The sequence below is a fragment of the Echinococcus granulosus genome, assembly GCF_000524195.1.
Source record: "Echinococcus granulosus chromosome Unknown EG_S00056, whole genome shotgun sequence".
Classification (NCBI taxonomy): Eukaryota; Metazoa; Platyhelminthes; class Cestoda; order Cyclophyllidea; family Taeniidae; genus Echinococcus; species Echinococcus granulosus.
The window spans coordinates 344,462-361,845 of record NW_020170436.1 but is presented as its reverse complement, the minus strand read 5'-3'; the positions used below and the strand labels follow the sequence as shown (position 1 = coordinate 361,845).

The 17,384-nt window shown below is 45.5% G+C and overlaps 1 protein-coding gene across 1 annotated transcript; it reads left to right on the top strand. All coding sequences in view use genetic code 11, as the record gives it.

The window, feature by feature from the left end:
* Nucleotides 1-3,742: 3,742 nt before the first annotated feature.
* Nucleotides 3,743-16,851, top strand: EGR_06409 (NADP-dependent malic enzyme; the record flags this gene model as incomplete). Its single annotated transcript, XM_024495658.1, has 11 exons — nt 3,743-3,760; nt 4,964-5,059; nt 7,412-7,698; nt 8,878-8,956; nt 9,358-9,519; nt 10,081-10,184; nt 12,544-12,652; nt 13,553-13,855; nt 14,169-14,357; nt 15,884-16,078; nt 16,600-16,851. The coding sequence occupies 11 exons, from the start codon at nt 3,743-3,745 to the stop codon at nt 16,849-16,851; spliced, it is 1,794 nt and encodes a 597-aa protein (XP_024349934.1).
* Nucleotides 16,852-17,384: the final 533 nt, after the last annotated feature.

Here is a 17,384-nt window from a genome sequence, read left to right as displayed (position 1 = left end):
GCCAAACCACCCCGATCCTGTACAAATGTGCACATAGATTCCGATGGCCACCCAGCCGCTAATTCGTTTGTTACAAAAATACAGAAACTAGAAGGAAAGGCCCACTTCTTAGCTATTGTAAAAGCGAAAAGGGCGGCGGTAACCTGAGATTCCATCAGAGGCGGAGCACTAGCAACTAGAATTTTACGAGACATGAGCGAGACTCGGCACCAACAGCGGCCCGCCCACGAGCAACAATACTAGACAAGCACGAAGTTAAAAACGAGCCGCAGAACCCAGCCCCTAGCACAGGCAACACGATGGCGTCAGCCGACAAAGCAACAAGTCGGAACGAGGACCCACACCACCACCGCCACGGCAACCATAACACGGAAACACAACGATTAGGACGGAAACACCCCTTGGACCGAAACCTTTGTAGGTACACCCAGCCAAACTCCACAAAAATGCCTCTTGCAAAGAGCCTTTATTTTTAAGTCTAAAATGAACAGATCGACAAGGCAACTCATGACGTGCAAACCAACGGAAGCGATGATAGCAAGGACAATGTTGATGCAGACAGGTAACCCAGTCGCCCACAACGCCAGGTCATTTTACACAACTCTCACTTTTACCTGTTAAAAAAGGCTGCGTCAAACCATTGATTCAGCTTTCCGCACAGGTACAGCAAAAGCATTCCCCACAAGCACTCACAGAACCAAGCCTGGAAATCTATACAAAGTGTTTAACGCATGGTTACAGATGAAAAACCAGTAAAATTTTATCCGCATTACTCAGATGCAGGTAAGAGCATCAAGCAACTCACCCATTGACTTCAGCATTAAATCCATCAGACATGCCTGAATGGAAAAAAAACTCCATTAGTACAAAGTTTAAAAATCAGATGTTGTTCTCTGCACAAATAAGATAATGTAGGTAAGTCATCATGAGCAACTCACCATTTAGGCCAAGCAGGCATGATAGGCGAGCTCCCAACCCCTCCTCACCAGGATGTCTAAAAAGGATAAATGCGTTTGTTGAGGTATCAGTGGAACAAGCTACAGCAGTAACTCAGTCGAAAGATGGTAAGGCATCATGATCACGCATGAGGCAGCGTGTGTGCACTCACCAACGCAAATGAGAGATAAACAACGAGTTCTCATCTAAAAAGCGGGAGGAGGTACGAGAGAAAGTCAGTGGATGAGAATGCACCATTACTTCAATTGATAGAGGGCCAGCCATCAATGAAACAGGAGAAACCGGAAGCGACTCAACCACGCCACTCGTTGCAGGAATAATGCCGGAGGCGGCTGAGGCGGAACATATAAACAAATGAGTTTTAGTTATGTGAAAATTAGGCTTATGCTTATGCAGGATTGTGGCTGACTTTAAGGCACATAAAACCCAAGTAATTAAAACTACTGTCTGCACTTCGCTCAACTAGTGAAGTCATAAAAACCATCGAATCAAGATATACTTCGACAAAGTGCATTAAAAGGCAAAGAAAATGGTAAAGGTGGCCTTTGGAAGCATTTAAGCTTAGCTGTAAATTGAATTCAAAATATTTAGTTTAATCACTGCCCTTATCAGAGCTTTATCAGGAGGTTTTGACCATTTGAGTGCAGCGTCCAGAGACTTCCCTAAAGCCGAAAGGAGACATAATACTCGTTCGGAATACATGTATTGGCAACTGGAAAGGTATTTGGACTATTGGTATGGCCTGGAGATGATCCCACCTGAAGTGGTACAAAGGCCAAGTCAAAAGTGGCTTCCCACAAAAACTGAGAGATAACCAACCACCGTATTGCATGACATCTCAAGCATGAAAACGACATCCTATAGTTAATCTCAGCTTAGTAAGCAATAATATTTTCTGGCACAGTTTCTGGCACTTTATCATCTATTAAGGCATATTTTAATTCAAGCTACTCCGACTTCTTATGGTACCTGTAGTACTCCTGTCTGCCCCATAGACCAGATACGCTACAATACTCGGGTGGAATGTATTTAATATGCAGAAGAACCTTTAACTACCAGCATAACCAAGAGTTTAGTCCACCCAATGGATGTATAAGGGTTCAGACACAGAGTGTTCCTTGCAGCGTCCCGAGATTTCCCTGAAGACTGAAGAAGATACAATTCTCGGGCAGAATTTATATTCAATATAGAGAAGGTGCTTGGCCTACTGGCATGGCCCGAAGCCTAGCCCACCCAGCGAGGTACAAGAAGGCAAAATCAAAAGTCCAAAAGCGGCGCCTTACCAACGTAAAAATAACCCCTCTTTTTTGAGCCTCGTCTTCAGGGCTTCCCTTGGTCAATTTCTCGCGTCAACTATCAAGGCTAATTCAGCGTTGAATAACACCCATGCACTAGCCGTGCCAGTCATTGACTATTCATGCAACTGAGGAGATACCTGACTTCAAAGTCACTGGTTTAATCTGATTATTCAAATTAATCTGCAGTTTCTTTCTGTATAAGAACTGGAATTGACAAAGGGGAATTTTGCTAACCATCACGCGTGTCCATAGCTAGGCGTAGAAGGATGGGCCTAAGAGCAGAGTCAGGTAACAAGGAAAGGGACCTGGCATAGTTCCGTGGGAGCAGAGTTCGGGGTCTAAATTTTCGGTATGTCCGGAACACGTTGGAATAGGTGTTAGTTGTAATTCACCTTTTCGATAAGAAACAGCAAGTATACCATAGTCCTGCGACCAAGCAGATGCTAGTGGCTCTGAAGGGGAAAACAAATTTTAATCCTTATTAGTCTCTGACTACTTGGGCATATTCGCTCTAGTTCTTAAATAATGTAGGTGCTCCTTAAGTCAGCCTTCCCGTTTTAAGCGCGCGTGGATGCGGAAGAGGGAGAAAGGAATGTTTAATCAGATACAGTCCACCTTACACAGTAATGCGGCATGTCTGTGCTTCATGTCAATATTTAGACACCGAGAAGCTGAAAGGAGGTTTGTAAAAAGTTGGGTTAATGTTTCACAGTGAGTAAACTCGGCGTATCAACCCCACGGCCCATTTTCACTTTGTTGACTGAAAACGCCCTAAATAGATGCTTCGAGATAATATGAAGAAATCAGAGATCATATACTTAGACCGCGACAGAAGTATTATTTTTCAGCAGTCTTTCATGAAGTTGAATGTTATTTCTCCATTTTATAACGTTCTTTGTAATACTTGTGTTATTTAAGTGTACCTTCTAAAGACGAAGTAAGCCGATGACTTGAACCTCGTGATAGAGGAGGTCTCAGCATCTCCCAGACCAGAGCTGGTTCCCCCAAACTTATATCTATCCCATTGACACTGAGCAATCACTATGTCCCAATCCTGTCAGCTTCTTCGTTATAAGGGTAAAAAGACTAAGAAATGGGAGATAGGATAGTAGTGTTTTACGTTACCAATGCTAAACAGATTATAATAACCTAAATCCGAGTGCCCTGCAAGTCTTCCCAGTCGACACCTGGGAATTGGAGATTAATTTTTATGCAAATTGGGTTATTTTTGCCCTTCTAATTTAGAGCTTACTTTAGAAACCTTTTTTTAATTGTATTGCTCACATTAAACCGTTTTCGATAAGCAACGGCTTGTTTCATTTTGCGATTTTGCTAGAAAATAGGTAAGGTGGGGAACAATTAAACCCTGCAAATTTTAACTCAGGCAACCAAAAAATAGATAAGTAGCTAATAGACTGTTTTTCTTTCAACTCCCTTGTTTGTACTCATTATTGAAATCAAACAGTAAGGTTAGGGAAATTACAAGAATGATTGAAAACGTTGAAGTGAGTTTGATTATTTACTTGTAAATCTTCCGTAAATTCCCTCGTATATAAAAAATAGAACCTGGTTTTGACCTTTTCACTCACACTTTGCGAGTCATGTTTAACATTCCCCGGTCGGAGATACGGACTTTATGCGCATCAGTTCTCATCTTCATGCACCAATAAACTATAAGTTACCGTCTTTTCCAGTAATCGAAGCGCCGGTTTGACTTCGCTTCACTCTTTTCCGCTCTACAATCCTCTTCTAGGTGCGCTTCTATCTTACCTATCCGTTTTGTGGAATCCCCTCCCCCATTTTATTTTTTGCCTCCTCTGCTTATTTACAAGTGTCCGCATGTTGGTTTACAACCTTTTTTGCTTTTTTATGAGGTGCAGGGTAATACATTGATTTTGCATTGTCCCGAACCCCCTCTCCCTTTTCTGAGAGGAATCAGAGCTCCATAACATTTGTTAACGCCACTCATTCTCATTACATTGCTTTCACTTACTTGGAATCATTATTAAACTTAAGATTAAATAAAAATAAAGTCGATTGGTAGATGTCAGTTTTAGCACTTTTTTCTTGACCGTCCAGAGATTTTGCACTCTACAGCGCTGACCGTGACCTTACGATAGAGCCACTAGTGTAAACTTCTCTGACCGTAAAAACATGAACTTTTGAATGCGTTCTAGATTATGCTACACAAACTTTACGATCAATTATCTCGTTCCATATACTAATTTAAGTCGAAAAAGACAGCAATGAAATGGAACTTTGTCGCATCGTTAAAATAATTTATCCTATGGAGCTCCCTTTCTCTTATTTTGCATATTTTTTTCGCTGGTTTAATTTCATGAGTTTATTACAGGTAAAACACCTGTCTCGCATGTATCCTTGCCGTGTTTGTGCATCCGGTTAAAGTTCCGCACCCCTCAAATGAAACATTAAGTTAGAACTTTTCTCATACAAATCAACTGTGAAACGAAGTGTGAAGTGCTGAAAATATTTTATTTTATCCCTTTTCTAAGAACGCAAAACAGATTGGTGAAAATGAGCTGCCCCAATGCTTTTATGGCAGGTCATTGTCAGTTAGCAAAACAACAAAGTCATCCACCATGTGTACGTAGTTATCCAGTTTGTGTTTTGTTCTGTGTTGTTGTATTTAACCCGTCCATTAGTGAGGCATGTTGTGAGTAATGCTTGTCTTGTGCAATATTTGACAGGCTGCTCACAAGGAAATGAGCTCCAGACTGGTGAAAACGGGATGCGCGACCGCGCTGAAGGGTGTTGAACTCCTTCGGGACCCCTTCAAAAATAGGGTGAGTCCAGGAGGCTGCTGTTTGCAATAACAGGAGACTCCATTTATTGTCGCACTGAAAACCCTTCAGAAGGGAATTCGATTTGGTCATATTTCGTATGAGGCCGTGCATTAATATATTCTAGGTCATTTGTTGAATTGCGTCCCTTGCTAACATGGTTTCTTAGCGATCCTACTGCTTACTTCCTCAGTAGCTGACAAGAATTCGTAGTTACCACCGAATAGCCCTAGATTTCATGAAGGAACAGCACTGCAAATCCACTTGACGATTAGTGTACGTGAATATTCAGCTCTTGTGGTACACATTTAACCATCCCACCGCTCCCATTTGTCTTACTACTTCCCCAGTAAAACAGAATAAGACCTCATCAGAAGATAATTTTCAAGGTAGGGATTCCAGTCCACAAAGACGAGTCCCCTTGATAATTCTAACTTATGCTCGTTGAGCCCTGGTTTTTTCACAGAAACAACATTGGCAGTCCATCTGGTGCATCTAGCACTGACTTCCAGTCTCTGAATATGCGACTGCACACCTTTTTCTAGTCTGGACAACAGTAGGTGTGACGCGGCATTTCCTGTTTATCAGCCTACGACGATTCCGCTAACAAATAAAATTTAGTTTAAACTAAGGAGCAGATCGCACTGATTTGTTTGAAAAGTGGTGCGACTCTACAGTACCTTACCACTATCCACTTTTCAGTAGTCGATAAGAGGACTAACATTTCTTGGTGGGGTTACGTTTTCATGAAGGGATTGTCCTACAAAATCGCTAAAAGATCTTTAACCCAGAAAGATGACATTATTCATGAGATGTGTGTATTTCCCAAACCTTCGGAGGAAACCTTTTTGTCAAGAACAGTGGATCCACAATTCCACTAAAACACTCCTTAAGGCATCAATTGTAGTCCATAGAGAAGCATTTGGTAGTCATTGTCACGCCACACGCACCCTTCCCCCCACTTGACCTATAAGAGGGCGTGCTTTCTGATAATTGAAGGTACAGCATTATAGATCTGCTGAAACTTGGAACGGGGGCCGCTATTTAGTTTGGAGAGGCCCTCTATCCCTAGTTGCGATGTCCGCTTCCTCGTCAGACGGTACTCAGCAGCAGCTTCCATTCCATGAAGAAATTGAACTGAATGTCAACTCGAAGATGTGTTGATGGGGGAGTTTTCCTTCGAGTGATATTCCACACGACTTTAGGAAGCTACAAACTGACTGGTTAGTAAAGAATTTTCCTCCTCTGCTCCCCGTTGATAGGCCTGTTGGACCATTTTTAGCCTCTAAGGATAAGACGTATTTATTTACTTCGTTCTCGACGTCGAGAAGTCGATTTGCAGTTTTCCAGTTAGCTTCACAATCGAGGACTACTGCGTCTCCCTTGAAAAAGTATTGAGGGCCTCATTTTTAATCGCGATGAGCGAAATTTATTCTCACCTCACCGAAAGCCACCTCTTTTCTGACGCGGCATTGATTGCAAGGCCAATCGGGACTTTCGTTTCACCGAAATTCTAGTCTTCTTTGAGCCCTCTCGGTGGTCTCAAACAAGAATAATGACGGTATTTTTATCCATTTGAAGAATTCAAGGCTTATGGTCGTTTGCATCAGGTTTAGTTATCACTGTCGTCCATGTAGCGCGAGACCTCTCCTGCTGAAGGGTGTGGGCCCAAATGTAACCCTGCTAGAGCTCTATGGAGGGGGCCAGTGAGCTGTAAAATGATCTTCCGTGAGTGGAGCGCCACGTCGTCAAGATGCTAAGTGGCTCATGGCCACATGAACTAAAAAGTCCACCTAATTAAGTGGGCTATTGAAGTTGGCTTTGACTCTGGCAGATATCGCTCCGCGATCTCTCTTCCACATAGTCTATTGAAACGTAGCCCACGAGTCAGAAACGGGAGATATTTGGTTCCATTTAAGCAATTTTAGTAGGCTTATTTAAAGTTACGTCGTCTCCCTGCTTCAATTTCGGAAAACTGGGACGCTCAGTGCACAAGATGTTGAAGGACATAATTGACGTTTGTAGTCTAGGTGGGATGCGACACCCCAACGTGCTCGCTTCAAAGGTCCCAAATGTAAATCAATCATCGCGGCTCTGAATTTTTGTTACTCTAACTCGGCACCGCTTTTCAGTTGTTTGTGCAGGTCATTCCTTCAAACACAAAAAAAGACTTGTTTACCCGCACAATCACAACATTCTCCATCTACTTTATTATTCCAACCTTCACCCTTCTATTTGCAAAACATGTCACTGGTGTGTGTGTGTGTGTGACCTAGAAGAAGCAGAGTGGTGTCTTATATGCGTGCTATTGAAAATAACAGCGCTCCCAGTGCCTCTGCCTCGGTACTTTTACAGGGCCTCGATTTCACTGAGATGCAGCGCCGTGAGCACAAACTGACTGGCCTGCTGCCTGCATTGGTGGACAGTGGATCAGCCTTTCAGGAGCGCCTCAACATGGCTCGTCTTCAGCGCATTGCTGCGGACTTTGATAAGTACGAGTATCTGATGCACCTCTATGACTCTAATCGTGGCCTCTTCTTCCGTCTCATGAACCGCTATACCGCCGAACTGATGCCTCTTGTCTACACCCCCACTGTTGGCGCGGCCTGTCAGGAGTACTCTCTCGTCCATCAAAATGGAAGGTGCGTGTTGTCTACCTTTTATTTTTCGGCTGGTCAGTCTGGACGTCCATTTCAGCCTCTCTTTGAGCCGTTATTTTCGGTGACTCAGGTTGAAAGTCACTGGTTGATCGTCCAATTGATTGATCTGCGGGTCAGGCGGAAGAAATAATGATGTTCCCCCAGGAGAGTATTTACTTCTTGATGGAATGTCATTGTTAAAGCCTGGTGGTTTTCACAACCAACGGATCTCCAATCATCAATTTTGTCTTGCCTAAACTGGAATTCTGCTTAAATACTGTCTGTCTTTCCTCAGAGATGTGGTAAATTTGTGTCTATCATTGCGTCAAGGCTCTGGAACGAATCCTGGAGAGCAGCTTTTGCCCACTCCATTGCTCCTTCGGATTCTCTTCCTCTCTCGCGTTATTTCCACCTCTCCGTACCCTTTAGAAATTGCGACTCTACGTGTCCAAAAATGCGTTCGCCAGTCTCGTGCACGGCCTCTGTTGCTTCACAATCGTTGTTTACTACGAGCGTGGAGTGACTGGCCAGTTGTTCCGTGGATCAGGCAGTCACCCAACTAGTTCCTTTCTAACCTTTGAGGTGAAAAGAGAGACTAGCTGCGAATCGCTCGAATGTGATTCCCCTTGGTTAGTACCTGTTACTCCTCACGGCCACGGCTACTTCCACCTCCTTCCACATTAAATCATTCACGTAATGCGTGCGTTTCCAACCACCGCTTTTCCGGTTGAAGGGCTAGAAGCAGAGTGAGCACGGGAATGGGTACAGTGAGGCATGTCAGCTGGCTTCCTTCCTGCCTTGCCTCCTCTTACATTGAATATTTACAACCCTGTCATTCACACTCACTTGGAGGTGGAGTTGGGCTACGGTTCCCACTGAGCCATACCGCCTTGATGACTAAGCTCCCATAAAGCAGCAAAATGCCTCACAAGAAGGGGATTAGCTGCACTCGTTGTTGATGCTTTGACGTGCTGCATTGCTTCCTCGTTGGATTTATTGTCCATTTCGCCTAAAAGGCTGGTGCATCGCAAGTGGCCAAATTGCAGGCCAAAAGTGGTTGATCATGGGAATTTACTGAAGTGCGTGGGCGTCGAGGCGCTTTACTTGACCAAATCTGACATCCCAGTCCTTGATTAAGCAGTACTTAAAATGGGTTAAACTCTTTCCACTTTTTGATTTCAGAGGCCTTTTCATTCCCATCACCGAGAGTGGCAACATTCGCGATTTGCTTCGCAACTGGCCCTACGTCGACAAGGTCAAGGTAAGAGGTTCTACTTAAAATTCCTTTTTTTTGGAAGATACGCTGAACCGAATCGGTGTTAACTGGCAATCTTCTGTTTTGTTGACTCAATCTACCGAATTAGCACATGAGTAGTAGCCGGACTATTTAGGAGCACCGCACCTTGGCTGGCGCTTGATGCGCGTTTGTTGGTGCCGTGGTCTGCTAAGTTACAGTTTAGGTTAGCTGCCATAACTCTCTTCCATCGGCCTTGATTGTCTTCACCGAAATTGCCCAATCCCGAGATTGTTCGTGATCAGACAGTCTACTCAATCATGATTTAAGTAGCGCCCACCTGCATTCCAAAAGCTGCCTTAGAAAAGCGGTGGAAGTATTCTCTAGTGATTTGTTACCTAAGTAGCCTCATATTTGCCGCATCACAGGTCATTGTTGTTACCGATGGAGAGCGAATCCTTGGTCTTGGCGATTTGGGTAGCTTTGGAATGGGCATTCCAGTGGGCAAACTGGCGCTCTGCACCGGTCTGGCTGGCGTTCCCTCCGATTCACTTCTTCCTATTGTCATCGATGTTGGCACCAACAACGATGTGAGTGCGCTCTCGTCTTTCTCATAACAGCATTTGCGGCGCTTTTGTTATTGAACTGACCTGTACAGCCTCTGCTGTAGAACTATTTGTCTCCACACAGAGGACATAACCTTCTCTCTGCTTTCTTGCCTTAAATTCGCCTACACTGTTCACATATCGTTGGAGCTTAGGTAAGTGGAATGGAAAGTCGTGTGTACGTGACGCCAGTAGTGAGCGCGGTAAAATTTCACGATCATCTTTGCCTTTTGGAGACATCGTGGAGTGACATAGTCACGAACCTTCTTTGAGAAAATGGTAGAACATAATGGTGATCTCCGACGGCAACCAGATGGATTCCTCATGAGAAGTGAAGCAGCCGCAGGATTTAAGTTGGTCGCAGGTCGGCAATGCTAGAGAGATTGGCAAGGAATTGAATAAATGGGTTTTCGGGTGATAAAGATCACTGAACCACATCTTCGTATTTGTGCCCTTTACACCCAACGATGAGGCCTTATCCCAATTTACCCAAATCAATGGCAGCGTGGGACTAACACTTCCTCCCTGTCCTTTTCCGCCCTTCAGAAGCTGCTTTCGAGTCCACTCTACTTTGGACTGCGTCAAAGACGCGTCACTGGAGAAGCCTATGATAGCTTCGTGGACGAGTTCTTACAGGCCTGTGTCGATGTGTGAGTTCCCTCTCCCCCTCTCTTTTGTCTTTTCCTTGTCAACAGCAGCTATCCTCTCAGGTCTCATTACCCTTATTGGGATCGACGAAGTTACTGGTTGATATGACGGGTGACATGAATGGGAGACATGCACTAGGAGGTGGTCCTCGTCATGTTTTGAAGCCTCCTACGATTGCTCTTTTGTCAGCCATCACGATACTAGTCGCAGTTTTTAGTAGTATCGATCAGGCCATTTGGAAAGCGGTTTTCAAATCCTTCATCTAGTGGAAGTATAAGTTGACTGGAAGGATGAAGTCGTCCTTTTGAGCGAGGATTGCTGTAACCCGTTTACGTTGCACTTCCAAATATGGGCTTCAACCCCAAAAATCAGCGTTACCTCTCATCAAATTTAGTGGATGTCATTGTATCACTCCCTACACCACCCCAACTGCGTTGAGGAGTTATTTAGCTCAAACTTGTACCACTTTAGGTTCATGCAAATGAGGTGATTGACAGAATGGGATCCCACCTATCTGTAGTCCCGTTGGATAGACCCTCAACTTTGCGTCACCATTGAGAGGAGAGAATTCGGAATATTTCGCTGCGTCTTCTGCCGATTTACTAGTCATTCTCTGCCCAACTTTAAGTACCCCAGGGTGGTGCGACATTCCTGTCTTGCCAACTCACCCTCTACACACACTCCCCCAGGAGGTGGACCTACACGATGTGAATTTTACTTTGTCTTCCTTACTGCAGTCCAATATGGCTCCTGTCCTCGGAATAGGTTCCAGCTGCACTTTTAAAGACGCCAGCCACCGTATCAGCACACGCTTGTTCAATGTGTATGCTTGTTTCACCTCCATGACAGGGTCTATCACTTCTGGCAGGGGGGATCTGAAACTTGCTAATCCAAAAGAAATTCAGGCTCCTTCCAATCTTGCGCCGTGTTTGGGGTTGGATAATTAGGCCCTAGTTACTGTTCCGATATGTCAAAGCACGCTCGTCCCATCGTGATTGACATGCGTTTGGAAATGTATTTGGTCTAGCTCTGAAAAAGCACCTTCTACGGTGGTAAAATATCCTGCGAGTAGCCCAGTCCAGCAAAATAAACCATCGGCAAGCTTTGTAGTATAAGGGCGAGATGCGCAGTTATATTCCTTTTTTGTGGCAGAAATAAGGTCAGCGTTACGATGGAAACGCGTAGGAGGGCTAACGCGATCTCCCTCTGCCAGCCTTCTGATTGGTCTGTTTTATTTGGCCACGGGAGATCGCCTGGTTCCATAAACAGCCCTTCTTGTTGCCCATTGGACAGCAGCTGCGAGATCGGCTCATGTCAGCCAACTTGTAGATTATGGGAAACCTTTCTCAACTCAAACTGAAGGCGTGTTCCGCTCTGACTGGACGATTTTAAGGTCGCGGAATGTATCCACCTTTTTTTTAAGGCCATAGTCTCTTAGGTTAAAAATGAATGGACACAAAAGAATGACTAGGAATGCTTTTTTTCTACAACCTCCTTCCAGTCCTGTCAGCCTATCGGATTTCTTTTGTCCTCATGGTGTCCTGTTGCCCATCGAAATTTTATTTGTTGGTTTTACTGTTAGTCTCTTCTCAAGGCGGAATGCGATGTCTTTTTTTCCTCCAGTACCTCCGTCCCTCCTCAATGGGTTCTTGAGCATCTTAGGGTTTTTGAACATCTGCCCTAATTCCCCCGTTGAGTATGGAAGGTAGTCTCTCTTTAAGCCAATTGGCTACTCCAAAGGTCACAAGGAGATCTCAAATACAGCAGCCAATTAGCAACACATCTGCGTAAACTTTCCTTCATACGTGTTGTCTTTTTTGATAGCTTCTTTGTCTCATGGCTCATCCTTGTCTAAACTCAGTCAGTTAATTTCTAAGACGTGTGTATTGCCTCTATGAGCTGGGTATTAAAAACCGCCGCCTCTGATTGGTCAACCACAGGTCGGTCTCCTCCTCACCAATATTTCTAAGCCCAAACTTAGAACAGATTCGTCTTATCCTATTTCCTACCCACTGACTTCTTGAAGCCTATTTAATCTAACTTTTAACAGCACTGAAGTAACTTTGTTAATGAATAACGGGTGCTAAAACAGACCCTGCACTAGTGTCTTCTCTGAGTCGATTTTCATCTTAGGTTGTTTATTCTCCACTCACTTCCAGATCATGATAAAGGTGACCAATCAAGAGTTGATTCACAATAAAGTCAAAAGCTGCAGACAACTACTTTTCCACATTGCCTTTCAACGACATATCCGGTATTTTGGAATGTGGCCTAATCCACATCCGATTGTCACTGGTTGTTATACACCTATCCAGCATTTCTTACATCGCAACTTTTTTTTTACCTCTATACTTATTTTAGCTTCGGGAAGGATGTGTTGATTCAGTTTGAGGACTTTGGCAATCACAACGCCTTCCGTTTCCTCAAGAAGTACCGCGAGAAGTACTGCACCTTCAATGACGATATTCAGGTAAGGCCGTGGCACACCCACTGTATAATGTAAGGTACCACTGTGTAAACATTCCCGACCACAATGTGATAAACACTGCTCGATCCTATCATTAAAATATGAACTCTCGAGTGACACTTCCGCCTGGGTGTGTAATTGACAGGTCCTAACCAGCTTAATTGACGGTGCCAGATGTGTGTTGATCGTTCCCGTGTCGTGGCTTCGGTTCCTACGGGGCACCTTGCTGAGGTGTGGCTGAATGATTTGTGTGTGGTCATTAGGACCACTTCAGCGTTGTCAAGAGTTTGATCTCTCACACGTAATCAGTTCCACCAGGTGTGAGCGTGGCGTCGATTGACGGATTCAGTAATAAGCAGGCACTTATAAGTTGAGCTGAAAGCCAGCGGAATGAAAGTGACCGTCAGTTGAAGTGCGACTCATTAGGTACATTTTATCTTATCAAACAGACAGGGGACGTGATTGAAGTCAGTGTTTGGTTGGTTAATGCATCCACCCGTCCAGTTTGCGCGGAAATTTCTGCCCTAGTTGGTATACCTAAAGCTAAGGTCGTGACCTGGTGAACTGACAACTAGCTATAGTGGAAGGAAGCGGACAAGCTGGTCTCAAATGGCGTTACTATTCCAAAGGCTTTGGCAAGCTGTTTAGCTTCAGTGGATTTCCCAGGCTGAATAGCTTTAAAAGGTTGTGCTGAATGAGGTAGATAAGGTCTCATCCCTTTCTCCTGTACCCGGTGGTTTGCTCATCCAATCACGAATTCGGGTGCCTGTGGCATGCGAGGTCAAGTGAGAGGGAACCGGCGCGTCACGTATCTGTGACGCTGGTAACAAAGGCGTTTATCCACTCATGTCCCATCATATCGAATGAAACATACTTTGCCCCAACTTTGGCGTTTACTTTCAGGGAACTGCTTCGGTGATTCTCTCTGGCATGCTCACAGCTTGTCGTGCGACGGGTCGTCGACTGAAGGAGGAGAATATTGTCTGTTTTGGTGCGGGCGAGTCGATGATCGGTTTCGCCAACCTCCTAGTCGAATGTCTCAAGTCGCGCTCTGGTCTGAGTGAGGAGGAAGCTAAGAGTCACCTGTGGATGGTTGACAGTCGTGGCCTCATTGTGGAGGGTCGTTCTTCAGGTGGAATTACCGCTGAGAAGGCGCCTTTTGCACGACCTGCTGGCTCCGTCCCGGAGATCAAGGATTTGAAGGAGGTGAGCAATGGGGGAGATTGAGAGTCCACAACTTTAGTCTTTTAGTCTGAATCGATCCATTCAGAAGTTCATTCATCACTTCATCTATCATTTCCCCATTCTCGCATCCACCTCTGATTCACCCATTCCAGCTGTCTACCTACCCATTCTAAAATCCATCCATTTCTCACGACTATCGCTTGCCTTTTCGCAAATCCATGGGGAATTCATCTACCCCGTCTCATTTCCATCCGTCACAACACTAAATTCTCTTTACTGAAAACTTCATTTATTGTGGATGTGAACTTTTCAATTGCCTTCTCTCTCTGTCTAGATAATCGTTAAGGCTAAAGCGACGACGCTGATCGGAGCTTCGGTAGTGCCGGGCGCCTTCAACGATCAGGTGCTCACCGCCATGGCAAAGCAGTGCTCTCAACCTCTCATCTTTGCCCTCAGCAACCCTACACACAAGTCGGAGTGCACCGCTCTCGCTGCCTACAGGGCCACAAAGGCATGTCACCACGTTTTTTCCTCATCATTCTAGGAAATATCGGTCTCTGAAAGGTCTGGTCTATTGTTTCTGGTGAGGGATGGGAGCGGTAGCGGGCAACAAAGGATGGAGGAATGGAAGCATTGCCTCATCCTCATCCTTTGTATTCTTTCGCTGCTGATATTCTTCCAAGTGATAGTTGTCATTTGTACTTGACATTCGAGTAGTTAGCGGGTCAGATGGGGAGCAGGTGTGTTTTACCTTAAGAAGGAGAACATTTTGTGAAGGTGAGATCGATAGCAACTGTCGGTCTCGTCGAGGGGAAGTAATAAATTGCCTCGGTGTTGTCTACTTTTCCAAAGTCAATAGCCTGTCCGACATGGCAACGCTAATCTACAAACATCGGCTCTAGACTATTCCCCGGTCTAGCTGAAGATAATCGTGTCTTTGTCTCCTCCTAGGTCTAAGATTCAGATGTTAGGGGTGTAAGGTGTCTAGAATCCATAGGGATGAAAGATGCACCGTTGAAGTGCTCCGATCCGCGAATAGGGAGTGGAACTTCGTGGAACTGCCTACCGAAAACCAATTCTTCAAACTACAAGCTTCAGTCGGTGCATGCTTCTTTCCCCTTCCTACCCAGCAGTTCACCTTGTTTATCCGCATCACACTTGACTACTTTCTCTTGTTTAAGCGGATAACATTTCTAGTGGTGGCTTCTTGCCAGGAAATGACTCACTTCCGGTGCTTTTCCACAACAAAACCGCACTTGACAGAAAGAAGTGGGAGCAAGATTTGCCACAACCACGGGTTGCGTGGGATTGGCTCCGGTTTCGACCATATACTTTGACGACCGTCCGAACACACTAGGCAGTCAGTACAATGGATCCACCGCCCCACCCCATGAAATGCTGTTGTTGCTGTAAAGGCACCGATTGACACACCTCATTGAATGAGATCCTGGTTGATAGGTAAGCCCGAGTAGTTTAGACCCACACTTTTGTGGCTCCTCGACTAACTGGGTAAATTCCAGTCCCGACGCATTTTGATCGTGAGATTCCCTCTCCAAATCTGCGCGTAAGTGGACTTTTGTTGGAGGTGCAATGACTGGAATTTGGGTGATTGTCGGGGAGACAGTATGATCCAGGGGTATGCCAACTTCCGACACCTTAATGCCTGTCCGGGCGTGTGGTTGCGAATGGAGGAAATTTTCACCAGCTTCGCGGTGTCACTTGCTGCATGCCATTCGTATTTTCCGCTTAGAAGATTCGTGGAGGTATTTTCATGCTCCCTACTTAGCTACGAGAAGTTGGAGATTCTATCGTTCACACCCCCTGCTCCCTCAGAAGTTCAGAACGGGAAATGCAAAGACTACTGATGCGTGGAATTCCATTTCATGGTGCTCCAGTCCATCTCTACGAATGTGTATACTCCGTGGGAAGTACACATCCCTTCTGCAATGCCGTTTATGCGGGAAAAGGGAACTTCTAGATTGACCAACCACAGAATTGATGTTTTACTGCCCCTCCTCGTCTTCCTTTCCTCCTTCCTTTCACCTTCAGGGTAGCTGTATCTTCGCCAGTGGCAGTCCCTTCGCTCCTCTGACTCTGGATGCCAGTGAAGTGCCACCGAACATGTCACTGTCGAGGAAACCGGGCCAAGCTAATAACGCCTACATCTTCCCGGGTCTCGTGTTGGGCATCTCGTCCGCTAACATTCATCCAGTCACAGAGGAGGACTTTATTGTCGCTGCAGAGGTGAGTTTATCACCTTCCTTCGCCATTAGGACTCTTTACTCGAGCTAGCTCAGAGATGATCCAGTTTCAAATTTATTTGGGCATTATTGAGCTTATAGAAGGGAGGGGTGTCCGGTTAAACCATTCGTCGGCACGGTGCTTCACCTTTTCATCGATGCTGAGATACTCGGATACGTCAGGTTACGCTTTTCGGGGTCCACACCGATGAAATTCACTCCGAATGGGCTTTGGGCTGTAGTGAGGTGTAGTGGGCAGTGCGAGCTGGCGAACAGTGAACTTGCACTGCCCTTTAGAGCTCACAGACGATCTCGGCTGTGGTTTCCTTTCCAATCGGATACTACTTCCACCTGTTTCCCCGTGATACACCTTCCATCGAGAATGGTTACAATACTTGAAGCCTCGTGAAATTTGTGGATGTCTCCAGCGTGGTTTCCAGCAATTTTAGCACACCCTAGGACACACGTTGAATGGTTGGGCGGTCACACAACTTCCCTTTGTTCGCAGTTCTTTCTTGGTCTTAGGCTTTATCGGAGAACGTGGACGAGGCGGACTTGTGTCAGGGTAGCCTCTACCCACCGTGGGACAAGATACGCGGTGTCTCCCTCGCGATTGCAAGACAGGTAGCACACCGTGCCTTCGCTCAGAATCGCGTGTGGCTGAAACGCTGCGACGGACAGGAGGGTGGACTGCGCGAAGAGGATATCGACGCTGCCATTCTCAAGATGGCCAGCTATCCCGATCCCCCGTTGGTAGAGAAATCGGCTTCCTGCTAGATTCATGAGGTCAAAAAAACCTTTGGTGTGGCTTTCCTTGTTGTCGCTGTGCCTCTATCGCCTCCACTGACTTTGGTATTTAATTTTGACATTTAACGAACCCTCACCTTTGCCTGATAATCGTATACACCCTTCTACAAGTTCTTCATCTTTGAGATGCTCTTAAAGTAACAAGTAGTAGACTTTTAGTTCAGTCTTGACCCCTCTCTTTTGGGTTGGAAGTTGGTGGTGTAAGGAAGTGGGCAAGGATCTGTCTGTCCACCCACCTGTCCTATGTCCATCTCGTGTCCATCTATCCAGTCATCCATCCGTTCCGTATCCATCCATCCGTAGGCAACATTGTGCACCCCCTTCAATGTATCCTCCTGGCAACAGAACGCCATCCACACACCAGAGGCAATACGAGTAGTTGGGGGTTGCCAGCGGGCAGTTTGGAAGCCCCCCCCCCCCCAATCCCCAGGGTGGAGAGGGAGAAGGGTTGGTGCTGAGCCTCCTTACTTGCCTAATCCCAGATCGTCCTCCTCTAACCTAGT